The sequence below is a fragment of the Vipera berus genome (genome assembly GCF_964194415.1).
Source record: "Vipera berus genome assembly, chromosome: 17".
NCBI classification, from domain to species: domain Eukaryota; kingdom Metazoa; phylum Chordata; class Lepidosauria; order Squamata; family Viperidae; genus Vipera; species Vipera berus.
Window position 1 is genome coordinate 1026344 of NC_138220.1, and position 27995 is coordinate 1054338.

Here is a 27995-nt window from a genome sequence, read left to right on the forward strand (position 1 = left end):
CTCTTGTGATATTCTCCTTAGCGCTGACGACATTATCTAATTTGTAATGTCATGTAAGAAAACCACCCAGCTCGGAGAGCACCAGGGACCCCACAGTCCTCCTCCTCCTCCTTTCCACAAACCCCACTCCCTTCTAGCACTGATGATGTTCCCTAGTTGGGTAATGAAATGTCTGCAGGAAAACAACCAAGATTAGAGAGCTCTGATCTCTCGGACAAATACTCTCCTTTATTGGTATTCTCCTTAAAATATGGGGCAGACAATACTGCTGTACAGTGAACTCACAGCTGACTGAATGGCCACAGCCAAAGAGCACTAATTAACGTCTCTGCTTCATTTGGAAGGAAACTTGTGTATAACACCAAGATTTTGTGCTGGGCTCATCAGCTTTTGGATTAATGACGTGGAGAAGGGAGTGGAGGGGAGACTTGCAAACTTGGCACAAAGTTGGAAAGGCCGATTCTTTAGAAGAAAGAGAGATGTTAGACAAGACAAGGAGAAGGGTGAAGCGCATAGGAAGAAACATCAATCATGAATCTGGTAAGATAAGTTTGGAGAAATCCGCAAATTTGGCAGACACCCAACTATCTACAAGGTGGTTACCCAAAACGGCAGATTAGTTTCTATTGTCCTAGCACTCTGGCCCAGGTGTGGAAATGGCTCCGAGGCACTCACAGGCTGCGAAAGAACAGGAGTATGTGAAAACAACACCCATTTGATTTTTATCTTAAACTTCTGTGGCCGGAGAGTTAGGCTTCCCTTGCTAAGGTGTAACTCTGTGCGTGATGCAAGTTGCATCCATCCGATTGCAAAACGTGGGGCGGCTTTCGGAGAAAGTAGCTGAGTCACAGAGAGCACCGCACCAATGGAAGGAGAGCTTTCGCTGAAACTCACATTGGCAGCTACCCTAAGGATCCAGTTCAAATGAGAGATCAAGTATCACGTTCAAAGAGATTACCAAAGCCTCAGTAAGGCCACACCTGGAATACTTGCATCGAGTTTTGGTCCTCACATTACAAAACAAAAGAGGCTGAGACTTTGGGAAAAGTGCAGAGAAGAGCAACTAAGATGATTAAAGGCCTGGAGACTAAAAGATACGAAGAACGGCTGCGGGATTTGGGTATGGAAAAAGGACTAGGGGGGACAGGATAACAGCATTCCAGTGTTTGAGGGGCTGCCCCAAAGAAGAGTTGGGGATCAAATTATTCTCCAAAGCACCAGAAGGCAGGATAGGAAACAATGGTTGGAAACTGACCAAGGAGAGAAGCAACCTAGAACTAAAGGAGAAACTTCCTGAAAGTGAGGACAATTAACCAGTGGAACGGCTTGCCACCAGAAGTTGTGGGTGCTCCATCACTGGAGGTTTTTAAGAAGAGATTGGACAACCCATTTGTCTAGAATGGTATGGGGGCTGGACTAGAAGACCTCCGAAGTCCCTTCCAACTTTGTTATCCTCTATGTTTCTTTAACTGGAATTGGAATGGCAGAGTGAAACCAATCAGACAACTGATAGAAAAATCAAACACAAGATAAGATAAAAAATTCAGAATAACAGAGTTGGGAGGGACCTTGGGGGTCTTCTAATCCAACCCCCTGCTCAAGCAGGAGATCCCAGGCCGTGTCAGACAAACGATTGGAACTTCTGGTGAACAATAAAGGTGAATGTTAAAGGACAGTTGAAGTTATTTGATGGTGTTATTCACTCCCCGTGGTTTGTTTTCTGCAACCATAAACTGCCTGTTGTTTTCCCACAACGACAATCTGGTGAGCTGGGTTGGGCTGAGAAGTGGTTTGACCCAAGGATACCTCCGTTGCTTCATGACTAAAACTCACATTCTCCCTGTTGCTAGTCCACCGTTTTAATGCCAAATGACTTGCTTCATTCTTTGGATGTTTGTTGGTTGTTGTTTTGTTTTGTTTTTTTTATGAGCAACAATTTCCAAATAGGTTACTTTAGGAGCAGCCAACGCTCACAGCTGTAGATGCGTAAAATGAAAATTCATGCCAGCGGGTGTGATGCAACAAATCGAGAACGACACACTGCAAAGAATGTCCTGTGATAAGCAGAATAACAGAGCTGGAAGGGGACCTTGGAGGTCTTCTAGTCCAACCCCATGGTCAAGCAGGAGACCCTATGCCTCTTGAAGATCTCCAGTGTCGAAGCACCCACAACTTCTGGAGGCAAGTCGTTCCACCGGTTAAACTCTTCTCACCGTTGGGAATTTTCTCCTTAATTCTAGGTTACTTCTCTCCTTAATTCCGATCCATTATTTTTCGTCTTGCCTTCCGGTGCTTTGGAGAATAGGTTGAGCCCCTCTTGAAGCTGAAAAAAGTGACCCTGATCATGTGATTAGCATCCAGGCAACGGGTTGATACTTACGACCGTTGCTGTGTCCCTAGGTCCCGTGATCCCCCTCTCGCTTCCCTTAATAACTCTGGCCAGGAAGGTCCTAAAATGCGGCAAAGCTCCCTTAACGTACGTCTCGCTTAACAATTTTGGGCTCCCTTGTGGTCGTAAGTGTGAAGGAGCACCTGCGTTCTTCTGCCTTTCCTAGCTGCTCCCTGTCTGGTGTTGCCTCTGTGGACCTTTCCCATTTTTCCTCTCCCCTTTTTTCCTCCCACGCACAATGGGAATTGCGGCACCTGCCGAGCGCTGGCAAACAGGAAGCTTCCCTTAGATGGGTTTGGCCAACTTCTTTCCACGCTCAAACTTGCTCCCCTGGAATTTGCAATATCTACTTAGACAAATCCAGGTTTATTTCAGAAGGACCGCACTCCTGGCTGAGTTCAGACTGGTTTGCCAAGCAAAGTTTCCGTGCAAGCTTCATTCTATTCTTGCTTTCTTTTTCTGACCTGGAAGATTAAAGGAGAAGATTGGGTCGTCCCGGGCTGGTTTCACTACTTCCTGATCTCCTGAGACATTTTGATTGATTGATTGATTTCAAAATAATAATAATAAAATCACTAAGGCTGATAAAAGATTGACGGACTCTTGAAACACTGGTCTGACAATGCTACCCTGAACTCTTCCAGAGTTATTATAGCAACTTCTTTTCTCTGTAAATAAGGATTTCCGGGCTTCCTCCCTTTTTTTGGCTGATTTTTGCCTTTCACTGCTCTACAATTCCTGCAGAAGTTCCTCCAGGTTAGTTTGCATCTTCGGATAGTAGTAAAAATAGGCTAGGTTTGGGGGTTATCCTAAACCAGCAGTGACTAGGATGGGTGACTAGGAAAGAGTTGCTAAAATTGAACCTGTTTGTGTGCAGTTTTGCCTTCTATTTTCACCATGCCTGTTGGGTACCTGGGGCTGCAGCCTTGCGTCACAATAAGATCGGTAGCTCAAAGCCAAACATATTCATTGCAAAGGAAAGGGATACTCATATTATCAATCAATCAGAAAAGAGCAGGAAGGGACCTCGGAGGTCTTCTAGTCCAACCCCCTGCTCAAGCAGGAGACCCTAGACCATATCAATCAATCAATCAATCAATCAGAATAGAGCTGGAAGGGACCTCGGAGGTCTTCTAGTCCAACCCCTGCTCGAGCAGGGGAACTTTTACCATCTCAGACAAATGATTGTCTAGCTTGTTCCTAAGGAGCGCAAAGTGAGCTTCCGGGGGATTCTTTGGGATGCCCTGTTTGCTCCTTCCATCTCTTTCGAAAACCTGCTTAGGTCTCCACGGTACGTATTCGGAGGAGGCTTCAGAATAAGGGCGACACGAGGGGTCCAAGAAGCAGGAGGAGCAGACGCAACCACCCGCAGCTGTGTGAAGAAGCATGGGGTGTAATCAAAGTTGTGGCTTGCTCACTGTGGCAGCCATTGGAGCATTGCTGGCTCTCTTCGGAGGGATTCTGATTCCGGTTGGGAATCATTTCATTGAGAAGACAATTAAAAAGGTAAGAGACGCCCTGTAATTCCTGCATTTTGCCTTGCTTCCTTCTCAACTTTTGCATGACCTAAGCCGATGCTTCCAGCCTCAGCCTGCCACAATTGCATCTAACCTGTTTTTTTAATTTTTATTTTATAATTCCATCTCACTGCTGAGCTGTTCCAACAAAAAAACCTTCCATCTAGGCAGAACCATTTCTAGAAATTGGTCAAGCAGAACAGAGCTGGAAGGGACCTTGGAGGTCATCTAGTCCAACCCCTTGCTCAAGCAGGAGACCCTACACCATTTCAGACAAGTGACTGTCCAGTCTTTTCTTAAAAACCTCCAGTGTTGGAGCATTCACAGCTTCTGGAGGCAGGTAGTTCCACTGGTTAATTGTCCTCACTGTCAGGAAGTTTCTCCTTAGTTCTAGGTTGTTTCTCTCCTTGATGAGTTTCCATCCGTCGCTTCTTGCCCTGCCTTCAGGTGCTCTGGAGAATAGGTTGACACCCCTCCCCTCTTTTTGGCAGCCCCTCGAATCCTGGAAGACGGCTATCATGTTACCCCTGGTCCTTTTACCCCCATTAAACTAGGCATACCGAAACCCTGCAGCCGTTCTTCTTCAAAAGAGCCTTGGTGGAGCAGTGGGCTAATGCCTCCTTAAGTAACACCAGCTGCCTGCCATTAGTGCAGGTTCGAGTCCCACCAGGCTCAAGGTTGACTCAGCCTTCCATCCTTCCGAGGTATGTTGGGGGCAATAAGCTGACTTTGTAATAATGCCGCTTGGAGGTGTGTGTGAAAGCCCTAATAAGCAGGCATATACATAGAATGAAGGCTACTGCTAAGTTTGTAAGCCGCCCTGAGTCTTCGGAGAAGGGCGGGATATAAATGGAATTAAAATAAAAATAAAAATAAATATGTTTTAGTCTCCAGGCCTTGGATCACCTTAGTTGCTCTTCTCTGCATTTTTTCCCAAAGCTTCCATTTTTTCCCAAACATCTTTTTTTGTAACGTGGTGACCAAAACTGGATGCCGGATTCCAGGTGTGGCCTTACTAAGACTTTATAAAGCAGTACTAATACTTCACGTGATCTTGATTCTACGTTTCTGTTTACACAACCACGGATTGTGTTAGCTTTTTTAGCTGCTGCTACACATGCCTGGCTCATGCTTAAGGGATCGTCCACTTGGACTCCAAGATCCATCTCACGGGGACTGTTTTGCCTAATCTGGACCTGTGCCTTTGGGTTTTTTTGTTCCTGCCTAGGTGCAAAAGCTTGCTTTTCTCCACATTAAATTTCACATAGTCTGTTAAGATCTTTTTGCATCCCGAGAGCTTTCTCTTGCCTCAACTTTGTGAAATTCTGTTATTCTATTAATTTTGATTGCAAGTTTTCAACCCGTCAGCTCCATAAAGCACGCCTCTCTGCAGGGTGTCAAAGCTGAAGCATCATATTATAACTGAGGATTTTGTCATTCAGATACCAGAACTTCTACATTTTGGAAGCAAGGAGACGTGGGTGACCCGTAGATACAGGAAGAACTTTATTTTACTCAGCTGTTCTCCATGGTGCAATATTTAAATGCTGCAGGAGGCATAATTCTTATATGCAGTGCTTCAACTCTCCAAAAATGTCGAAATACAGCTTGTGATCCAGCATGAACTCAAAATCTGCAGAGCTTCTGCACAAATCCTTCTCCTTTTCATGCTGGTGTTTTGAGGAGAACCTAATGGATTTTTTTTAAAGAAAAAGAAATTATCCTGGGACATTTATATTCACCTTCATTTGTGGGGGGAAAAAATGTCTCCCATAAAGGGTGTGTGTGTGTGTGTGTGTGTGTGTGTAAAATCTTTGCCTGATTTAGGGCATCTGTTCAGGGGAAATTCCCTGATGTTTTGTTTTTTTCCCCCCCAAATTGCTTTTAGTTAGTTCTTTTTTCTTGTTCTTCCACCAAGATATTTCTTAAATGCAACCGTTTTCGGTCTTCACTTCTGTAAAAATCCCCCTGACTGAGCATTTTAAAGTAATCCCTTTTATTTTCAGGCAACTTTCAGAAATGTGCTTTTTAAAAAAAGTTGTATCATTGTCGGCAGGGAGGTCCAAAAAGTCAGTATAACTATATGATCAAAGATCTGCCTCTTTTTACATGCATACATACGTCTCAAAATAAGAGAATAACCAAGTTGGAAAGGGACCTTAGAGGTCTTCTAGACCAACTTTCTGCTCAAGCAGGAACTCTGTTTTTTGGTCAATAGCAGTGAGCAAAACCCTCAAAGGATTTCTTAGGTCTGCAGCCACATCTGGAGCACCTGCTGAGCGCTGCACTTCATTTTGTTTCCTATATATATATAACTTTTTATTACTTTGGTACATTTACAATTCGTAAGCGCTTGGTAAACAACACGTTGTTTGGGTCCATTTGTTTTGCTTAATAATATACATTAAATTCCTAATCTCCACCCGCTTTTTCCAGCCATTGAAATAATACATCCCATATTTGAAAACATTCTGTGTCTTCTTTTTCTTTAATCTTCAGTGTAACTCTATCCATTTCTGCACAGTCCAGTACTCTTGCTAATAAAAATAACATCTAGTTCAAATGTCACTCATCCATAAACACTTGAGGACGTTTTCTAGGAAACGTTATCCAGAATAGAAAATATGTCTATTCTGAGACTGACTTAGGAAGAAAAAAAAACCGCATTAAAATGTCGTTCTTATTCCCCTTTCAGGAAGCTGTCATTGAAAATGGCACAATCGCCTACGAGAATTGGATTGTTCCTGGGTGTCCCATTTACCGACAGTTTTGGGTTTTCGATGTACAGAACCCAGAGGAGGTGATGGAGAATGGTGCTGCTCCGATACTTGAGCAGAAAGGCCCGTACACTTACAGGTCAGTGAAGACCTAAGGATCAGGATGTCTTGAGGGCACGGAAAAGGGATTAGAGGGCAAATAGAGAGACTTTATTGAGTTGGGAGAGGGATGGAATGGAATGGAATGGAATGGAATTATAGGATAGAATAGAATTAGAATAGAATAGAATAGAATAGAATAGAATAGAATAGAATAGAATAGAATAGAATAGAACAGAACAGAACAGAACAGAACAGAACAGAATAGAATAGAATAATAGAAAAATATTAACAAGTGGACTCTCTTTTTTCTTCAAGGATGCGTTACATGCCCAAAGAAAACATCAGTGAATATGAAGATGCCACTCTGTCTTACCTCCAGCCAAATATTATCCGTTTTCAACCCAATATGTCAGTTGGGCCGGAAAATGACACCTTCACCACCGTGAACCTTGCAGTTGTGGTAAGCAAGCTCCCTTAAGGCTTCTCACATCTGAATATTAAGTTGTAAGAATAAACCAATAAAATTTGGGTACAGAATAAAAGAGTGGGAAGGGACCTTGGAGGTCTTCTAGTCCCACCCCCTGCTCAGGCAGGAGACCCTATATCATTTCAGACCAATGGCTGTCCAGTCTCTTCTTAAATGTTTGCGTTGTTTTGCACTCTGGTGTCTAAAAGTTATAGGAATATTGGTATTTCTTGCAGGCTGCACCGGCTTTGTATGAAAGTGGTGTTATTCAAGCCGTGTTGAATGTCTGGATAAAATCGTCAAATTCAAAATTCCTCCAAACTAGAACTGTGAAAGAAATACTCTGGGGTTATGGAGATCCCTTCTTGAAAAAAATCCCAATCGTAAAAATGGATAAACGCGTTGGCATATTCTATCCGGTAAGTATGAACTCAGAGGGGGGGAAAATCAATTACTGGTGATTTAGCAGCCAATGCCTGCTAAAATCAGAAAATGAAGAAGGTGAAACGTAACTGAGGTTTGGTACAGCAGATTTTAAAACGCTAAAAAAAAATTCATCGAGCCGGGTTGGATCAAAAATTAATCTTCTGTTCTCTCTCTCTTTCTCTCCTTCAAGTATAACGGAACAGCTGATGGCCCTTACCGAATTTATAGTGGGAAAGACGATTTAAGCAAGAAAGGAATTATCCTGACTTTTAATAATAGCAGGTATTTTATTTATTTATTTTTTATTTTTTTTATTAGATTTATATACCGCCCTTTCCCGAAGGACTCAGGGCAGTTTACAGGGTATTTAAAAATCAAACCAATACAAAATACAAAAGTTAAAAATACAATTAAAAATACAATTAAAAAAGATTAAATTATCCCTAAAAATAAAAACCCCAGTTAAAAATTCTCAGCCTGGGCCAGAGAGCTCAAAGAGCCAGGTCTTCAGGTCCCGGCGGAATGAACGAAGGTCGGGGGCAGTCCTGAGCTCCACGGGCAGCTGGTTCCAAAGGGCAGGTGCACCCACTGAGAAGGCCCTACCCCTGGGTGTTACCCGCTGGCAGTCTTTTACCGGCGGCACCCTGAGAAGACCCTCCCTGTGGGAGCGCACTGGACGAAGGGAGCTTGATGCCGGCAGCAGGTGTTCCCTCAGATATCCCCGACCCTCGCCATTTAGGGCTTTATAGGTCATCACCAGCACCTTGAATCTCAAGGTGTCATATATTTGGGAAAATATAGCTTTATCCATCCATCCAAAAGGGGATCGCTTGACACACCACCACACCCGGGAGATGCTGCAACGGTTGTAAATTTATTGCCCTGTTCACCGCCCTGAGTCCTTCGGGAGAAGGGCGGTATACAAATAAAATTATTATTATTATTATTATTATTAAATATGAGTCAGTTGCCAAGCATCCGGATTTTGATCACGTGACCACGGGGCCCGCTGTGACGGCCGTTAAGTGTGAAAAATGGTCACGTCTCACTTTTTTCAGTGCCTTTTTAACCTCTGAACAAACTCAACAAGTCGAGGGCTATCTGTCTAAGAGACCTTGAATTGGTTTAATTGACGTACTTCGATTCAGAAGGCAATTGTTTAGCTAAGAAAACTGTGTGGCGTCCTCTCAGCCATCTCTTATTTTTCTTCTTCTTTTTTCTCCAAAGGACCCTCAACTATTGGGGAAGCTATTGTGACATGATCAATGGCACCGGTAAGGATGTCAGTGGAAATAAGTATGAAAGGTCTATTTATGCCTAGAACACACACACGGTACATTTTGGCACGTATTAAAAAAAACACGCCAGGTAGGGAAAACCCTAAGGATCCCACCTCCGACAAATAAAATAAATAAAACCGTGCCACTGCTTCTTTGCCCCATTAAAAATTAAGGCTAGGAGAAAGTTTGAAAGCCGAAAGATGCATTGATTTCGGGGGCAAGGTTCTCAAGGCTGAACAAGAAAACAGTGGCCCATTTATAAAGGCGGGGGAAAAATTGGCTGCAATTGCTGTACTAAAAGAAGTTGTGAGAACAGAACAGAACAGAACAGAACAGAACAGAACAGAATAGAATAGAATAATGGAATGGGAATAGAATAGAATAGAATAGAATAGAATAGAATAGAATAGAATAGAATAGAATAGAATAGAATAGAATAGAATAGAATAGAATAGAATAGAATAGAATAGAATAGAATAATAGAATAGAATAGAATAGAATAGAATAGAATAGAATAGAATAGAATAGAATAGAATAGAATAGAATAGAATAGAATAGAATAGAATAGAATAGGCACAGATTAAAATGAAATTTCGTTGCATTCAGTTCTCAAAGGGCCACCTCCTCCGATACGCGCTACATAAATACGACCAAAATAAATAGAGTCGCGAGGCTCCCAACTCACAAGATGCTCTGATGGTTAACTTACAGATGCTTCCTCGTTCCACCCTTTTGTCAAGAAGAGTGAAAAGCTGTTCTTCTTTTCCTCAGATATTTGCAGGTAAAAGAGATTACTTATAAATCCTCTGCCAGGGGGACTTTTATGGAACAAAAAACAAACAGACAAAAACCAACACGTCTTATTTTTATGATACAGGTCTGTCTCCGCCAGATTTGACAGGGAGGAGACGGTGAAAGGCATCCTGCTTTACCGCTTCAAAATCTCTCCGCTGGCTTTTGCCTCAGCCTTTACCAACCCCGACAATAACTGCTTTTGCACGGAAGAGCACAGACGTATGAACTGTACAAGTGGAGTTCTGGATATCAGCTCCTGCAAAAAAGGTGAGGATGGAAAAAGGGGGCTAAGGAGGTCTTGTCTAGACCCAGAGTGGAATATGGGGGATTCTTCTGTGGCTGGAAGGAGCGGTTAAGTGAATCCCTGCAGTTGGTAACTTAGAAACCTGGTTCTTGAATGAACCTGGCTTCCCCACTGACTTTAGAATAAACTAGAATAGAATAGAAATAAATGAATAGAATAGGAATAAATGAATAGAATAGAAATAAAAGAATAGAATAGAACGGAATAGAATAGAATAAAAACAGAAACACCGCACACAAAATAATCAAGAGCACGCCACTTCCCCTAGGATGGGGTCCAGCCAGAGTTTCAAAGCTTGGAAGATTAAACCACCAGTCCAGATCGGATCCCCCAACATTATCCTGGGACATTTTATTATATTCGCCTTTGTCTGTGACATCCGCACTTTCCCATTTGGCTTCACTAAGAGAACGGGATTTTTTGCAATCCGCTTTGCAAACTCTCTTTATTTCCCCTTTTCCTGCCACAGGTAAACCCGTCTACATCTCCTCGCCCCACTTCCTGCGCGGAAGTAAGACGCTTTTTCAATTTGTGGAAGGGATGAAGCCAAACGCAGAAGAACACAGCACTTTTCTGAATGTGGAACCGGTAAGGGAGCAGGATTTGACTCTGCTTTAAGACCAAAATCAAAGCCAGATCTGCGGCCGTCTCGGTCCTAAAAGGGGATCACGTGACCCCCCGGAACGCTGTCATAAATGCGAGTCAGTTTATCAAGCATCCGAATTTAAACCACAGGTCCTCAGGGATGCCGAAACGGTTCTACGTGGCATTTCCCCCCCCCCCCAGTGGCTGTTGTAACTTCAAGCAGTCACTAAATGAATTGTTGTAAGGATTATCTGTAGGGCTCTGCTGCTTATTCTAAGTGCTTTTAAAAAGTGGAGCGCCACCTCAGAAATGGACGGATCTAATTTCAGTCTAAATTAATTGCAAATTGAGTCCCTGAAACAAGCAGACTTCTGAGCTGTTGAGTATCCACCAATGCTGGTTTAACCCTTCCCAACCCACCATCCAAATGCATTATTTCTCTCTTGAATGCTGCTCATCCTTCATTATAACACACACACACACACACACACACACACACACACACACACATTTGCAAAGTTTACGGCGTTTGTTTTGTTTTAGGTCACAGGACTTACCTTGGACTATTCCAAAAGGTTGCAGGTTAATCTACTGGTGAAACCAAATTCAAAAATCACGTGAGTCTGAGCTGTTATTTATTCCCCATTGGGGAAACATTGAGTCATGGATTGTTTGTTCCACAGGGATGCTTGTCGGGAGAAGTGGCTTATGGGCAACCGCATCCCGGGGAGGGGGTGAAAATTTGCAAGACGGCAGGCCGGTCTAGAGAAAAGAAGGATTATAGGTGACATGATAGCAGTCTTCCAGCATTTGAGGGGCTGCCAAAGAGAAGAGGGGGGTCAACTTATTCATAGATAGATAGATAGATAGATAGATAGATAGATAGATAGATATAGATATAGATATAGATATAGATATAGATATAGATATAGATATAGATATATAGATATATTACACACACACACACACAGAAAATGCCATTAGTTTTTTACTCAAAGGTAATGATCTAAATGAATGTGGCCTTTTCTAATCAGATTGGAACTGGAGGAAGAACTGAGAAAAAAAGTCTGACTCTGTGTGTGTGTGTGTGTGTGTGTGTGTGTGTGTGTTATGTGTGTATATGTACATGTACATGTATGTGTGTGTTAGCCATTTTCTCCATTCTCAGAAGACAGCTACCCAAAACTGAGCTGTTTTAATGTCGCTGCTTTCTCCCCCCCCCCTTATTTTTGTTTTCCACAGAGCACTAAAAAACATCAAGCATTACTTTTTCTTTCCTATTTTGTGGCTGAATGAGGTGAGTAGGTTTGCATTTTTCTGTCCTCGTGATCCTTCCTTTTCAGTTTGGACCCATCTTTGGACCCATCTGGGAATCCCTGTTGATGGGAAAAAGCTAAAAAAAGGGAATTCCCAGGAAGGTCTGGAAATGATCGCCGATCCACCGCGGAGGGACCGAGAGCTTGTTCCCCATTCTCAGAGCCGGGAAGAAGCATCGGCAGATCTCACTTCCTTGTCCCCCTCTTTCTGCTGCTTTTCCATCTGGCGATTGGATCAGTCTGTTCCTTGCAAAAAAGTCGTCTTTCCTGTTACCGTTGGGCCCGCCGTTTTATGCAAAATTATTACCAATTGCCCGCTAGTCCTTATCCGGGCACAGAGGAGAACATTATTGTCGCTGGATATTCAGATTATATTATTCAGCTAAACGACGCTGAAAAATCTTTTTTTTTCCTTCTTTTTTCTCCAGACGGCTACAATTGATGATGAGAAAGCAGATTTTTTCCGATCAAAAGTGACTAACAAGATCAAGATGCTCTACTTCCTTCAACTCACCCTAATTATCATTGGTTCTCTAATGTTCCTGGGAGTCCTAATTGTCTTTTTCATGTGCGAAGACAAGAGGCCTAGATTAGTAAGGAAGGGTTAGAATTAAGGTCTCTAATTAACTCATTAGTTTGGAAGGAGTTCCCCATTCCACCAGATTCTCGGTGGCGTGGGACATTAAAAATAGTGAGTAGCAAGAAAAGAGGAAGGGAACAATGTTGTTGCAGGCAACCATTCCAGCTAACAGGCAATATTCTACAAGAGCTTCAAACTAAGGCAGATTTTCAAACATACAGAATTTTGGAAAGTTGCCGTTGTGCAGGGCAAGTGCCCTCTCATAAATTGCCATTTCTTACACATTTTGTTTTTAACAGTGTATTTGTAAGTGTCAACGCTCACCTCTCTCCGCTCCATGCATCCATAACAGAGGCTAGAAAAGCTTCTGCAGCTTAAACAACAGCCAGCCGTGTGTGGCAGCCGTCCAAAAAGCAGATACAATCCTTGGTTGCATAAATAGAGGCACAGAATCAAAATCACGTGAAGCATTCGTACCACTTTATAAAGGCCACATCTGGAATGATGCATCCAGGTTTGGTCCCCACGTTGCAAAAAAAAAGATGTTGAGACTTTGGAAGAAGCGCAAAGAAGAGCAACAAAGATGATTTAAGGCTAAAACATATGAAGAAGTGCTGAAAGTTGAGAACTACCTGTAATAATACAGATAGGGGATCTTGGCTGCCAAGATGCATTTCAGTAGAAATTTAATTCTCAAATCAATCATCCGACAATTCTGGATTTATCTGACCCACGTGTGGGTTGTTTTTTTCCTTCTCTCAGCCTGCACGGTGAAAGCAACCATTTCTTTCACTTTCAAGCAGAGAGGGGGGCCTTCTCCTCCTGGCGTCATTTTGGGTTGGGCTCTTAAATACCCTGGGGAAATATTGCAATGTGGACAGACCGGTGAAGGATAAGGTTTTGTTTTTCCCCCAACCAGAAGTCCACAGACATTTGGAAGAGCGGTTCTCACCACCCCCCAGAAAGACTGGTGTGAAATCTGAACGTCTGGGGCAAATCTGGAGAAAATCCCCTTTTTTCCCCCCAGCTCCTACAAAAGGAAAAGTCCAATTTGGATCTGAGTTGGGTCTACCGATTGCACAGTTCAGCCAACATTTCCACATGTGGGGAGTTAAAGAACGGGGACCCAAGTTACACGAGTGAGTAGCTGGGCTGGGAAAAAGAGTGTGCCCTTTCTCCTGCTCACCCTCCACCCCTCTAATGGAGAGAAGGCAGTTCTGCTTGTCTCCAAAGCCTGTGAGTTTTTTTGAAAAGGAAAAAGGAAGACCTAGAAATGTAGAATATTTGCTAGTAAAGGACTTATAAAAAAAGCCTGTTTGGGTATGTGGGTTTCTGTCCAGCCCACCCCATGAGCCAGTGGCCAAAAGTCTGAATTTGGATAACGTGATCCCCTGTATGCTACGACGGTTGTTAAGTGTGGATATGGATCATAAGTTACTTTTTTTCTGTGCCTTGTATTTATGTCCTGGGGTCAGGTGATCCCCTTCCGACAAGGAGTGGGGAAGCCAAATTTCACTGAACAATAATTTAACAACCACGGGGATTCACGTAACAGCAACAAAAAAAAGTCGTAAGCCGAGGCAAATTCACTTAACAAATGTTTAAGTCAAATCACATTGCGAGCATCAGACCCTGTTTGTGAGCAGAGAGAGACATCCCTCAGTAAATACCTTTTTTAAAAAAAGTTTATCCTATCCTCAATAAAACGACAATACCTTTTGTTATTTTTGTGATAATCGCAGAATCACTGTGTATCAGAATGGGTGCTGGTTATAGATCAGTGAAAATAAAACGTTGTCTGAGAAAGATAAATTTTAATATACGACCATCCGGGCTCCATAAGGAACGCTCTGTTTTTATGTAGACTTGGGTGTGTGTGTTAGTTGTCCACTCTTCTGTTCCGCGTGGCTGTGATGTTCGCGAATCCTGGCTTGTAATAATGGACTTGGAAACATGGTGGATTCTATTACTCTGAACAGGAGCCTAAAATGAAAGGAGATATTCAAGCGAGGGGGAAGGGATGGGGCTAAATACACAGCTAGTCCACACAAGTTGAGCCCAAAACTGATGCAGCTAAGCGAAACATTTCTTAAAATGGGTTTTGCCCCATTTTACGACTTTTCTTGCCACGATGGTTAAGCGAACTCATCACTGAATCAATGCAAAAATTCCATGTTTTCACCCGTGCCAATTTCCCTGGGAAAAACTTGGAAAGTAACTTGGAAAGTATAGGGTTTCCTGCCTGAGCAGGGGGTTGGACTGGATGACCTCCAAGGTCCCTTCCAACTACTTCTTCTTCTTCTTCTTCTTCTTCTTCTTCTTCTTATTATTATTATTATTATTATTATTATTATTATTATTATTATTATTATTATTATTATTCCTTGCTCATCATGCTGGATGAGAGCTAGTGTGGGAAAAAGCAAGACGGGTGGGTGGCAGATTTAGGTAGATTAAATCCATAAAGTACCTTGGAAGCAAAGCCAGAGTAACTGCAATCGTGAAGTCAAAATAAAACATCGGATTCATTAACTGCCTCTGAATAATCCAGTAGGGATTTGCTGGGGGGTTGCAGAGGACACAGAAAGCCCCCAGCAGCCCAAGAACGAAGAAATACAGGAAGATGCTGCCCGCAAAAACAGAGAAATGTATAATAGTCTGAAACAAATAAAAAACAACAACATGGAAGTACAAATTTCATTCCGATCGGATCGGCTTCCGTTTCTAGGAGGGTCCAGGCAGACTTTGGCTGGGGTTAACCCCATGCAGCCTGGAGGATTTAGCCTTAACATTTAAAGTTCTTCACGTTTTAGCCGTCAGATTAGGGTTAGTAGCCAAAGGTGAATAAATTTGGGTTTATTATTATGTACAAATGCAATTGATGAGTGGGCTAAGGGCACAAAATGATTCTGTGAACCGAATGTTAGAATGAATGTGTAATATACTTACCACATTTTTACTTTCAATCAGAAGATGTAGTAATATTATGAAAAGCATGGTGGTGTTCATACGATTTCCAAAAGAATAGATATCTACATCAGAATTTTGGAATGTCTGCAAAGGAACCATTATATAACCATCAAAAATCTCTCTCTCTCTCTCTCTCTCTCTTATATATCTCTATTTTTTATATCTCTATCACTATCCATCTTTACATCTATCTATCTATATTTATCTCTCTATTTCTATCTCTCTATCTCTATATATTATATAAAAATTACATACTGCTAACTGTGGTAATAACATAAAGAAATATTAAACTAGTTGGTATCTTGATACAGAAATTCCTAACGATTCCTAACGATGATTATAGGTAGCGCTGTAAAGTTTGATACGAATAACAACGAGTATGCGCTATTTTTTAAAAAAACAAAATTTAAAATATCAGAGATCAGGAACAAGTAGGCAGTTTTGCCATACTTACAAAGTAGCAGATAAAAAAGCAAACCAGGCTTTGGTAAAAGGCATCCACCAAGTTCATGGCAAAGGCTACACCCACGTACGGCTGAAACGGGAAGAAAGAAAAGAGGGTGGCCGGTTTTGCCCCTTTGAATTATCAACCTTCCTTTAACTTTGCTCGTCTCTAAACCAGCTCTCCACCCATCGGTTAGAAACCTACCAAAGAACATTTTTCAGCTCCACTTTTTCGGAAATTTAAAAAGAAACAAGTTCTAAAACGGTGGTTCAAGTGGCAAGGAACTAAGAACCAATAAATCAGTTGAGCCAGGCCAAAAAAAAATTTAAAAAATGGAAAATACCTCATTTTTCTGACTGGCTTTGTAAAGCTCTGGATGGTTGAGCAGAGTTTCTGCAGAAACATCTTTATCCAAAACCCCATATATGACGGGTGGCACCGACGTGAAGAGGAGATTGAAGAAAATCAGACTCCAATAATCAATCATGGGAGTTCCTGAAAACCCACAAAAGAATTGATACCAGAACAGGAGATTGACGTGGGCCTGCAAGGATTGGAAGGAGAGAAAAAAAGAAGGACGACCGTGCATTGCGGGAGCCACCAGGGAAGAAGTTTAATGGACTTCACAGGGCACTACAGAAATACGGCATTTGTCTTCTGCAGTTATGGCTCTCGGCTGCCCGACTTCCTCCAGAGCTCTGGAATCAGCCCTGAGGCTCAAAGAGGGATCGATGTTGGTTAATCTTTGGAGCTTAATCAACCCTAATGCTAGTGCAAAGACAGCAAAGGTGAGTTTTGCAACCAGACTCTCTCCGTTTTTGGTAACACTCCAGGTAGTCCATCCTTCCTTCCTTGCTTCCTTTATAACTTCCTTCCTCCCTCTTTCTCCATCCTCTCTTCTTCCTTCCTTCCTCTTTCTGTTCCTTCCTTCCTTTATGACTTCCTTCCTCCCTCTTTCTCCATCCTCTCTTCCTTTTCTCTATCCTCTCTCCTTCTTTCCTTCGTCCCTCCCTCCCTCCCTCCCACCTGTAAAGACTACCTGCATTTAATTGACTCTAAACATTATTGACCTAGCAACTTCTAACCTGGGATAGATGGCCTGTCTGCATCACCCTGGCCAGCATCTGACAGCTGAACTCGTTAACCCTGTTCCCTTTTCCATGCATTCTTCCCGCCTCTGAAATCCAGGACACAGTTGGTAGCTAACGTACCACGTTCTTGTAAAAGAAGTAGAGGATCATGTTAGCCAGTCGGGTGTAACACCAGTGGCCATGAACAAACAACAGCTTCCTGAGATGGTGGAATTGAGAAATTGCAAAGTCACTGGCTAACACAGCCTGCAAACACATAGGAGAGAAGTCACAGATTAATCGAATCAATTGTACTTACTGTGCTTGTCTGATAGTCCTGGTCTTATGTGCCTGGCTGAGGAATTCTGGGAGTTGAGGTCCACAAGTCATCCAAGGGCCAAGTTGGAAGACCCCAGGTATAGGGTCATGGGTCATCCTACCTGCATGCCTTCTTGCCCGGAGATTCCAATTCCGATATCCGCCACCTGAATCATACTGACGTCATTGGCCCCATCACCTTTGAAGCAGAACACACAAGAGCCTGGTAGTCGACGGCCACAGAAACCTACTGCTCTTGGACCCCCTGGGAAATTGACTGAGCCTCCCTCTTCTTTGGGGCAGCCCCTCAAATATTAAACACTCTCCTAGAATGGAATAGAGCTGGAAGGGACTCTGGAGGTCTTCTAGTCCAGCCCCCTGCTCAAGCAGGAGAACCTATACGCTGAGGGCCCCGTGCCATAGGTTCACCAACGCTGCACCAGGACAATCATGTCATGGGAGTAAAAGGGGCCCCTGAACCCTCCTCCTTTTTTGCACGCGTCCCAGGACAGTCCGGAATTGCACCGCTGAAACATTGAGAAATTCAATGGAACATCCTGGGTGCAAAAAGATGGATTTTAGGTCTGGAAGAGGTGGCACCTTCACACAACTCCGCGCTCGGAGATGCAACTCACCGACAGCCAACGTCATCACCTGTAACTCCCTCTGCATCTGCTTCACCATTTTGCTCTTCTGCAGGGGTGTGGCCCTGCAGCAGATGACCGCTCGGACCTTCCTTGCAAGCTGCATGAATGTGTCCTTCACCCTTTTGTCCAGAGCAAAGTCCAGCGTCGGCCCGTTGATGATTAAGGCAAAGCTCCTGGCGGAAGCCACTGTCCCAGGGGTGCTGCCCGGCTCTGGGGTGCAAGTCCTGGCGTCCATCTCTTCCAAAATGCTTTTGGCTTTAAGGGCACAGGTCTCCTGGATGGGAAAAGAAAAAAGACCAAGTGAAATTAAAGTTTCACCCCAGTTGCCTGTAAGGGGTGATTTCCACTGCCGCTGGCTTTACTTTTGAAGTCACCCTCGTATATGAGATGGACAATATAAATTGCGTGAGTTTTTTAAGTTAGCCTGAGGTCTTACAAAGATATAACATTTTTAGGGGGGAAATCAGTTCTTCCACCAAAGCTGCAGACGCACCAAATTCTCACTGTCAAGGGTGAAAAGCTTGTCCGACGCATCCAATAATTTGCAGGAATAAGCGATGTTGATGGCTGTCTCCTTTTTATCGCCCGTTAGCATCCAAATATTAATTCCCGCTTTTCGAAGAGCCTCTATGGTTTCTGGAACGCCCTCTTGCAACCGGTCTTCAATTCCAGTAGCACCTATTTAGAACAAACAATCAAAACACCCCGCAGTTTCATGATGTTCCAATGACTAGTTCCTTCGAAATACGTTTTAGCATGACATTTCAGATTCTGGTTCAAAACACTTTTCGCCAATAGTCCAAACCGCTCCCTTTGGCATTTTAAAAGAGAAACTTTCGTGAAAGTGGAGGCTCAAAACCTTTCAGAATGCAAGAGGTTTTGTAACTGGGACTAGGAAAAAAAAAGAAGAAACAAATTGGGTAGCCTTGCCTAACTATGCCTATCTTGCTTCTGTAAATCAGCGTTTGCGTCAGGGACCGATTCCATGCAGGTGTGGGAAAGAAGTACACGGATGTGATGTATTGAGGAGGGAATAAGGGCGTCTACGGGAACATTTGATTTCTTCTTTACATGGTGATAACTCTATTGTCTGACGTTGATTGGCTAGCAACGTTTATAAAGCGATGCCATGAGGTCCCCCCAACCTTCCGGGCACCAGGGACCGGTTCCGTGGAGAGAGGTTTTTCCGCGGACAGGAGGGGGCGTGGTTTTGTGTGCTGCCTGCATCCCGCGGGTGGGGCTTTGCTTGTTTGTGTGGACCAGCTGCTGTCATGCCACGTACTGGTGCCGGTCCATGGACCGGCGGGTTGGGGACCCCTGTTCTAAGGTGTGGCCCTTCTGAATACAACCGCTGCCGGTGTTCAGATTTGTGGACTTCAACTCCCAGAATTCCTGGTTGAGGTTTATCCTCAGTTTGCTTGTCCAACTCACCCAGCAGAGTTAATTTGTCTTCAAGCCTCTCTGCTGACTCCAGAAGCAGCTCTTCTCTGTTTTCTATGCTGCTCTCAGCTACATATTGTCCTTTCAGCCACTCTTCGTACTCCTGGTCGCTCAGCACCTGAACGGCCCCCAAAACACACCTCTGTCACGATAACAGAGTGGCGCAAAAGAGCAGCTTAACAATTTTCCCTAGGAAGAATCTATGTTATCCATTATTTTCAGCCGTGGATTGAACCACAGCAACAAACAGGGATGTCTGATTATGCCCTGGCTGCTGTTTCCTAAACTAGGAGAAAAATATGAAGTCAATTTTTTCATATCAGAAATCTTTAAAAAAAGGAGATTCTTGTGAATTCTTTAGGCTTCATCATTTTTTTGCAAAATTACCTTCATAGTGATACAAAGCGTGCGTAGTCCCTGTCTGGCATAACCATTTAAGTGCCTCTGGGTTCTTTCTTGTACCATCTTCCTCTGTGCCCCTATTTTATCTTTGTCTGAATTTAAATAAAAGACAGAATACTAAATATATAAGGCTTTGGAAAAAATAAATAAATCAATTATCTTGATTCCCTGAGGCTTACAGTGTATGTAAGTCCAACTAACCAAAATTCCAATCATCAGATGAAAACAAGATTGGTGCAAAAGTATAGGCAGTCCTCGACTTACAACGGTTTGGTAGAAAGTTGAAAAAAATGACCTAGTACCCTTTTTCACACTTACAACCGTTGCTGCACCCCTGTGGTTACGTGATCAAAATTCAAAAGGCTTGGCAACTGACTCCTATTTATGACGGTTGCGGTGACCACAGGATCATGTGATCCCTTTTTTGCATCCTAACCACCAAAGTCAACAGGGAAGCCAGACTAGTAACCAGCTTACTAACCGATCCACGGCGGTGATTCACTCAAGAAGGGTGGCAAGCAAAGTCGTAAGATGGGGGGCAAAACTCCCACTTTGTGGCCATAATTCAAGGACCAACCGTCGTTTCAGAACCAAACACGTTGGCAGCATTTCTCCCCACCCCTGCTAACCTGCTAATCCCAGATCCAGCAAATTCATGATGGTGGCATCTGCCCCTTTCGTGTACATCACCACTTGGTTCAAAATGGGGTGCTTCACCACCACGGACATTCGTTTCCGGACAGAGTCGAAAGGCAACAGATGCAGAAGCTGGAACTTTAACATTCCCAAAGACGCAAAGTCAATCTGCACCTGCTCGGGACTTCTAGCTTTCAAGGTGCATTGGTAAGCCCTGGCAGCATGCACCAAGGCCGCTTCGTCGGGACTCTCAGCCTCGTAACAGATCTCTGGAATATTTAACGACTCGTACGATTGGTCTGGGCGGTCATCTGGTAATCTTAAAATGTCTGCCTTTTTCGGGCTAGGTGACCCCACTGGCATTTCCATGGTGTCTGATAACTCTGCTGGCGAAGATGGAAACTTCACGTGAACAGATAACCTCCTGGATTTTTTGGCACTCTCTTTTTGTCCTCCCGAAGAATCTGGAGTTTGCAAGCTCGCTTTGCGACTCGACAACCTTTGGAATATATTTTTAAATTCGCCCAGGTTTAAAGCTGGCATCATGACCATGGAAGACCACCTCCTCTGTAAAACAAGGAATGATCTGTACATATTAAAAAAAGGATTACAGTCTTGGGGGGGGGGTCTCTCTGGAGGCATGATCCTGTGTCGTAAATCAATATGGCTCAACACGCTGTATAATCCAAAAATGAAATAATAGATGGAAACTAATCAAGGAGAGAACCAACCTAGAACTAACGAGGAATTACCTAACGTGGAGGACAATCAACCAGTGGAACAGCTTGCCACTAGAAGCTGTGGGTGCTCCATCCCTGGAGGTTTTCAAGAAGAGACTGGACAGCTACTTATCTGGAATGGTATAAGGTCTCCAGCTTGAGTAGAAGGCCTCCAAGGTCCTGCTATATGGAACATCTGGGATTCTCTATCCTCTATACTCACCTTAAGTCGTGGTTGGTTAGGTTCTGAGACAACCACTGTGTTGCAAATTGCCAGGGCTATGAAGAATTCAGCGATGTACACTATTTCCGGGATCAGCTTCTGCTTGCCTGGGTAAGAGTATGCTTTCGATGAGATCCGGTTCACTTTTTTTAATAGTCGCATATCTGGCACAACGTCCGTCTCCTGTGGGTAATATTAAAAGAACAAAGTCAGTTGTTGTTTTTTTCTTCCCCATTTCAGTCCTGTGCCGATTTGTTATTTTTTAAAAAGTGCTTTCTAACGACAGCAAGGATGAGGCTGAAAGCCTATTGTCAAGGTCATAATTTAACAGCTAACCAGCTGATGTAATTTAAGATGGAATGATGGGAATGACTCAGCAGAGTCTGTGTCTCTTTAAGAGCCAGCAGGGTCTGTGTCTCTTTAAGAGCCTTTGTCTAAAAGACAGAGTTCAGGTGCTCTGCTTTCTCTTTTCCGTTTTTCCTGTTGTAACTGCTGTGGGTTGGATCCTGCTGCATTAGCACATGTATGCAGGTTGTTCCTAGTTATGATATTGTAGCTAGTATAAGATAAGCCTCCATTCAATACAAACCACTGTTTACTGTGTTTACACCTGGGTTATCTCAGTGCAATAAGACTCTGCACGCTCAGACGCCTGTCTTTTCCAAAGTATGGAAAGCTGCATTTTAGGTCTCCTTCAGATAAAAAGGCCGAGAAATAATTTATTTGGCGGGGTCATTAAAGAAGCATCTGAACGGAGGAGAATATGTTGGCAACTTGGCTGGGCTCTCGGGCAAAGACAGATGAATTCGGGAGCCCTTACCAGAGGGCTGCTGAAAGCTAGCTGTCTCCCACCACCAAGCCCCATGCTGCTGTTGCTGCGAAGGATCCGGGAATTCAGAAACTCGCTGGATTTGTGGCTGAAGAACCTCGCCCTGGCCGCGTGCCTCAGCGAAGAGTAGGAGGCAAAATAGGCCGCGTCCTCTTCCTCCTCTTCGTAATCTTGGTACGTTTCTAGTCTTTTGGCTAGTCGTGGAGAAAAAACAGCTGCGTTACGCGCAGTCCTCGGCTTATGAAGCCACCACCGAGCACCCCCAATCTCAGTTGCTAAGCGAGACGTTTGTTTGATGAATTTTACCCCGTTTCACAACCTTTCTGGCCACCTGACCCTGGGGGTTGCAAGTGTGAAAAATGGTCCCTGGTTGCTTTTTCAGTGCTTGAATGGTCACTAAGCGAATCATCATAAACCGAGGACTATTTGTGGACCCCCTTCAGGAGAAATGATTGAGGCTGACCTTAAATTTATTTTTTTTTTAAACTCATCAAATTGTCCAGTGAATTAGGTATTCCTATAAATCGGGGCACCTCAGAAGCGTTGATACGAATATGAAAATATTTGCTCTCTACTTTTCAGATTCCTTTCGCTAAATGGACCGCTGTAAACCGAGGACTAGTTGCCTTTTATCAAAAGGAACCGCTCCGTCTTACCATTTTCTTCATGGCCGTATTCTAGTCCCGCAATGCTGCATCTGCGAAACACCATTTTATTCTCTGTCAGCGTTCCGGTTTTGTCTGAGAAAACGTATTCGATCTGGCCCAGATTTTCTGCGATATTCAGCGATCCGCATTGAATCTTTCGATTGGAGGCTTCGTCGTATAAATCGAGGTCATTTCGGATGAGAAAGATGTGTCCCAGTTTGACAAATTCAATCGATACGTAGAGAGAGATTGGGATCAAGACCTGCGAGGCGATTTTTAATTTATAATAAATCGGCAACGGCAACAACCTCTGACAAAGAAAACTTCTATAAGATGTCCTATGCGAAGATGGCACTTACCCCCTGCTAGGCTAGCCCAAAATGTTTTAAAATGTTAAACATTTAGCAAAAAAAAGTTTTAAAATAGATCTAGCAAATGTTGCAAATGTCACCAAAAATCTGGCACCTATTGCGTTGGGTGTGCTAAAGCAAAAAAAAAAAAAATTGGACAAAAATACACATCTGGTTAGAAAAGATGTCACCCTGGCAACAGAAATTTGGGGCTGGATTATAGTGGTAAGTGAAGGAGTGCCTCTAGAAGAAAAACATTGCTTCAACCCAGTTCTTTCAGGATCACAGGGACATAAATCAGAAAAGCTGGGCCATTTTACCTGCAGTAAAATTATCATTGTCCAGAACATTAAGAAACCTCCCAATCCTGCGGGGAGCTCTTTGCCACTTGCGTAGAGAGGGGGTCTCTCGTTGGCACTTAGCCAACGTTGGTGGCCTTTAAGGAAAGAAAAGAAATAAAGATTTGGGGGCAATGAAACCTCAAACAATAAACCCGATTTATTGTTCTTTCAAACAACGAAGGAAGAGCATATATCAAAAGTATATGTTGTACAATAGAAGTTTCGGTCTTAAGCTAAATTACTTGATATTAAAATATCTATCGTGTTGTTCTTGGTATATTGCTCTCTCTCTCTCTCTCTCCAATCAGGTTTAGCAAATTTGAAAGACTAAAAGTAAAATAAGAAGTAAACACACAAAACGTTAAAATAAAAAAACCCTTCTGACTTCCCCCTTTTTATACGTCAGTTAAGTCTTGCCTTTAACTTACCGATCGCTCCTATAAAACACATCACTATCAGAAGCAACACACACCAGAGGATATCCCCGTTCATTCTCTTCTCTAGTTTACTTCGTTTGTAGCGAGCTCCTGTTGTGTTTAACATGGCTTTTGTTTCGTGACCTTGCGACACAAACACACACACACACAAAAACAAACAAACACGTTGGATGTTGGAATGCAAAGCAAATCCTTAACTGACGAAGAAGGGGAGGAACGTTGCATGACGCTTATGTGGTCACCCGTAGTCCTTATTTTTATGGCACAAGAATCCCATTTCAGTCCTCACTTTTAAACAAGGGGTAGAGAATTTGCCTGCTCTTATTCAGGACGCATACCCAATTCTAATTTTTATTTTGTTGCTAAATAAAGGGCCTTCGGAAGGGAAGGGTGGATTGTTCCAGGAATGAATGAGTGAAAAGACGAATGAACCGTTACGTAAAATATTGGGACCAAGATACCAGCACAGGCGATACGTCCATGCAATTTACAGAACTTTGCTTCCATAGAATCTTTTCCATTTAACTGCTAAAAGTTCTGGAACCGTGTTTTGTGATTTCCTAATTTACCCAACGAATGGGTCGGTACCTCTTTCGCTCCTGCACAATCCAGGCATGGCACCCACCTGCGTACACCACAATCCCGACGACGGCTTCGGTGTTTCTGACAATACACCCGCGCATCAGAAGGTTGTCCTTATTTAGGCCCACTTGCTCCTGATCCACATTCTCACTGTAAAGTAACGGAAATCTAAGATTAATTCTTACTGGTACAGACAGTCTGTGACGCAGACCACAATCCGGCCCCGAGTGTTACGTGAGACCTTTGTTCAGGGTTGTAAACTGAGGACTATCTGTAGTGCTGCTTAGAAAAAGAGCACCACAACGTTTTGTTTTGTTTTCACTCAAACAGCAGCAAGGATGTTTAAGAGCATCTTCAAACTACTTACATGAAGCCGCGGAAGGAGTTAAGGTCATTGTTAGGACTTTCACATTCTATTCTGCATATAATATCTTCTGGATTAATTTCATAGGCCTGCAAAAGAGGAAGATCAAAACAAAAAAAAATAATAAAAAATCCAGGTGCAGAATGTTATAATTTCTAGAAATAATGAGAGTTCTATCCATGCTAGCCGACACGGGGGGGGGAAACGGTCCCAAGTGCCTTTTTCCAGTACCGTTGTAACTTCGGTCACTAAATGAATTGTTGTAAGTTGAGGATGACTCGTGTTTTCTCCACACCTGCTCGGCGAAGCCTTTCACCACCTGCCTCTGCTTCAGGTTGGTCTCTCCGTCTAGGCTTGAGGTCTCAAGGTGGCAGATTCCATCCCCGTCACTGGAATAGATCAGGATCATGTCCGCCGGAATCTCCTCGTTACACGACAGTCGGATAAAGTCACCCACGGCGACTTCGCTCCAGAACTTATCCACGTAGTCCCTCTCTTTTCTGGGAAAGAAGGGGGGAGGAGGGGAGCTCAAAAAAGCGTGAAGCAAACGGGAAACGAGAGCACGCCGTGGTTTGATACAGGCCAGTCCTCTACTTACAACAGTTTAGTGGCCGCTCAAAATTACGACATGACTGAAAAAAGGGACGCAGGACTGTTTTTCACACGACGGTCACAGCATCCCTGTGGCCGTGTGATCAAAATTCAGACTCAGTCCCTTAAATGGGCATCTGTTAAACTGAGGTCCTACTATGTTGCGTATGCCGCGTGACTGACCTACAATATGCTCTGGTGATGAAACTGTTTATCTTTTTGTCCAGTTTGTACTTTGTGTAATCCTCCAAGCCATCTTTCACCGCAATAATGGTGAGAACGACACACAGCGGGATCATGGTGATTTCCTTTTTGAAGGCTTCCACCGCTGGAACCCAGTTAAGCAGCACTATGAATAGGAAGTACAGATTGGCAACTCTGAAACAGAACAAAACACACACAGAGAGATAAACATACGAGACACAGTGTGCCTAACCAAACCATTGTGTAGATGTTTATCACGTGCATTCTCAAATATCCAAATTTTTGTCTTTTTTTTTTTTTTACTTAAACATTCCGTTTAAAGAGTTCAGCTTTGGTTACCGAAAGGTAAAAAACATGTTGAGACTCCAGAATAGAAATGGAATAGAAATAGAAAGAAAAAAACAGACTACAGAATATAGAATTAGAATATGGAACGGAACGGAACGGAAGAGAAAATGAATGGAATGGAATAGAATTCCTTATTGGCCACACAAGGAATTTGTCTCCAGTGCATAAGCTCTCAGTGTGCATACAAGCCACAAGTGATAATGATCATAATCATCAAATACAATCTTCATAAATGATAAGATAGAACACTCAGCCTGACAGCCACGAGATACTAAATAAAAGCAATCAACACAAATCATAAGAAACCAATAACAAAGTTATAGTCATGAGATGCTAAAGGAATAGATAATAGGAAAGATGAGAAGGATAATAGTAAAACTGCTCTAGGCCATAAGAGAGTGTTGTGGGAATTAGCTGTTTAGCAGAGTGAGGGCATGGGGGGAAAACTGTCTTTGTGTCTAGTTGAATTATGAATTATGGGGAAGTTGGCCATATAACTCAAATTAAATGAGTAAACAAATGAGTCACCTATGGAACTGTTCAAAGAGATTCCTGGGTATAAAGGACCAAAACCGGTATTTTGTAGTCCGTATTTTGTTGTTCACGTAAAGGTTGCTTGCTTTTTTATGCTCGTCTTTAAAATGGGCCGACCAAGGAATAACTACTCTGTGTTTCTTCGATTTTTCAGGCAAGAAGAGAGTCTCGCAACTCGGAGCATTGGGTCTAATTTTGTTCCGCCTGCTGAAGGCCGATTTCAGCCACCGGCGACAATATCGCAGTCCCCACAGCCTTTCTGCCATCTTCTGAGAAAAAGAACTTAGCAAATCTGGAAGAAAAAGTAAGAGTAAAAAGTAAGTCGAGTGATTGTCGCAAACCCAAATCCCTGGTCCTTTCCCACTTCTTATTCAATCCTCTTAATTTTAATAGTTTTGTGCGGTACCTTTTGAGGCGGATACACAGATACTGTACATTTTTGCATGACTGGATTTCTCTTTCCCGATTGGCCTGTTCAATGCATTTGGTGTTGGCTGTTGTTTAATAGATAAATACCAAGCATTTTTTATTTTTTTTGCTAGCAGAGATGAGGAGGTGTGTGTGGACTGAGCGTCCAAATGGGAACGTGTTGGGTGCAAGGAAAAGTGAAAACAGGGGCTGCCAACGGCAAGCCTTGCAGTGGATAAACATACGCTCCTTTTTTCTTTTTCAGCAGCACCTCTAAACCTTTCACAAAACGTACGTGAGAACTAAAAGAACAGATGCAGGAATTGGGTTTGTCCAGTGAAAAGAAGGACCGGGGATGACACGATAGCATCTTCCAATATTTGTGGGGCTGCCACAAAGAAGAGGAGGGGGTCCACCTATCCTCCAAAGCGCCTGAAGGCAGGATAGGAAGCAACGGATGGAAACTAACCAAGGAGAGAAGCAACCTGGAACTCAGGAGAAAATTCCCGACAGTGAGAACAATCAACCAGTGCAATGGAAGTTGCCTCCAGAAGTTGTGAATGCTCCAACACTGGAAGTTTTTAAGAAGAGACGAGACAACTCTTTGTCTGAAATGGTCCAGGGTCTCCTGCTTGAGCAGGGGGGGTGGACTAGAAGACCTCCAAGGTCCCTTCCAACTCTGTCATTCTGTTACCTTACCCAGGGTAGGGTTTTTGCCCACATCTGACCCCATAGAAAAGACACCACCAGGCAATTAAAAAAAAAGACAATACAGGAACTTACTTGTTTGGACTCTACATCCAATCACCGGTTTCAAAGAAGGAAACCGAGCAGTTTCCTTAAGCCATCGTGGTTTAAAATCTTTGCAGGTTGCACCTAAGCTGGCCCGGCTGCCAAGCTTGGAGAAACTTTGGAACCAGCAACTGAAGTCCATTGTCCTGAACGTTCTAGAAGAGTTAAGGCAAAGGATTGTTGCATCCCCGAGACGGCTCTCCCGGGTTCCGCCGGCTGGA

General features: G+C 43.3%; 3 protein-coding genes and 1 long non-coding RNA gene across 9 annotated transcripts; 1 reads left to right on the forward strand and 3 right to left on the reverse strand.

The window, feature by feature from the left end:
* Nucleotides 1–3775: 3775 nt before the first annotated feature.
* On the forward strand, nucleotides 3776–23976 carry LOC308675945 (platelet glycoprotein 4-like; the record flags this gene model as incomplete). 2 transcript variants are annotated; one of them, XM_081341615.1, is made up of 13 exons in its annotated part: nucleotides 3776–3895; nucleotides 6602–6762; nucleotides 7041–7185; nucleotides 7428–7610; nucleotides 7808–7899; nucleotides 8845–8891; nucleotides 9609–9678; nucleotides 9775–9959; nucleotides 10466–10584; nucleotides 11125–11198; nucleotides 11824–11878; nucleotides 12326–13713; nucleotides 22759–22781. In XM_081341615.1, 12 exons carry the CDS (start codon nucleotides 3776–3778, stop codon nucleotides 12503–12505), a joined length of 1431 nt encoding a protein of 476 aa, XP_081197741.1. In that variant the 3' UTR covers nucleotides 12506–13713; nucleotides 22759–22781. The 2 variants fall into 2 exon arrangements, with proteins under 2 accessions (XP_081197741.1, XP_081197742.1); XM_081341616.1 differs by lacking the exon at nucleotides 12326–13713 and having other exon boundaries at nucleotides 22759–23976.
* On the reverse strand, nucleotides 14334–19593 carry LOC308675946 (phospholipid-transporting ATPase VD-like; the record flags this gene model as incomplete). 5 transcript variants are annotated; one of them, XM_081341618.1, is made up of 6 exons in its annotated part: nucleotides 17282–17376; nucleotides 16236–16436; nucleotides 15902–15982; nucleotides 15427–15531; nucleotides 14948–15135; nucleotides 14334–14460 (listed from the first exon to the last, which is right to left on the reverse strand). In XM_081341618.1, exons 2-6 carry the CDS (start codon nucleotides 16377–16379, stop codon nucleotides 14334–14336), a joined length of 645 nt encoding a protein of 214 aa, XP_081197744.1. In that variant the 5' UTR covers nucleotides 16380–16436; nucleotides 17282–17376. The 5 variants fall into 5 exon arrangements, with proteins under 5 accessions (XP_081197744.1, XP_081197743.1, XP_081197746.1 ...); XM_081341617.1 differs by lacking the exon at nucleotides 17282–17376 and having other exon boundaries at nucleotides 16236–16642; XM_081341620.1 differs by lacking the exon at nucleotides 17282–17376 and having other exon boundaries at nucleotides 14337–14460; nucleotides 14948–15103; nucleotides 16236–16649.
* Nucleotides 20849–22227, reverse strand: LOC308675933. Its single transcript, XR_014028241.1, has 3 exons — nucleotides 22168–22227; nucleotides 21348–21530; nucleotides 20849–20972 (listed from the first exon to the last, which is right to left on the reverse strand). It is a non-coding gene; the product is annotated as an uncharacterized lncRNA (long non-coding RNA).
* Nucleotides 23252–27011, reverse strand: LOC308675738 (phospholipid-transporting ATPase VD-like; the record flags this gene model as incomplete). The annotated part of the gene is made up of 9 exons (XM_081341261.1): nucleotides 23252–23305; nucleotides 23494–23609; nucleotides 23943–24074; nucleotides 24577–24683; nucleotides 24901–24986; nucleotides 25193–25397; nucleotides 25672–25866; nucleotides 26569–26866; nucleotides 26981–27011. The coding sequence occupies 9 exons, from the start codon at nucleotides 27009–27011 to the stop codon at nucleotides 23252–23254; spliced, it is 1224 nt and encodes a 407-aa protein (XP_081197387.1).
* Nucleotides 27012–27995: the final 984 nt, after the last annotated feature.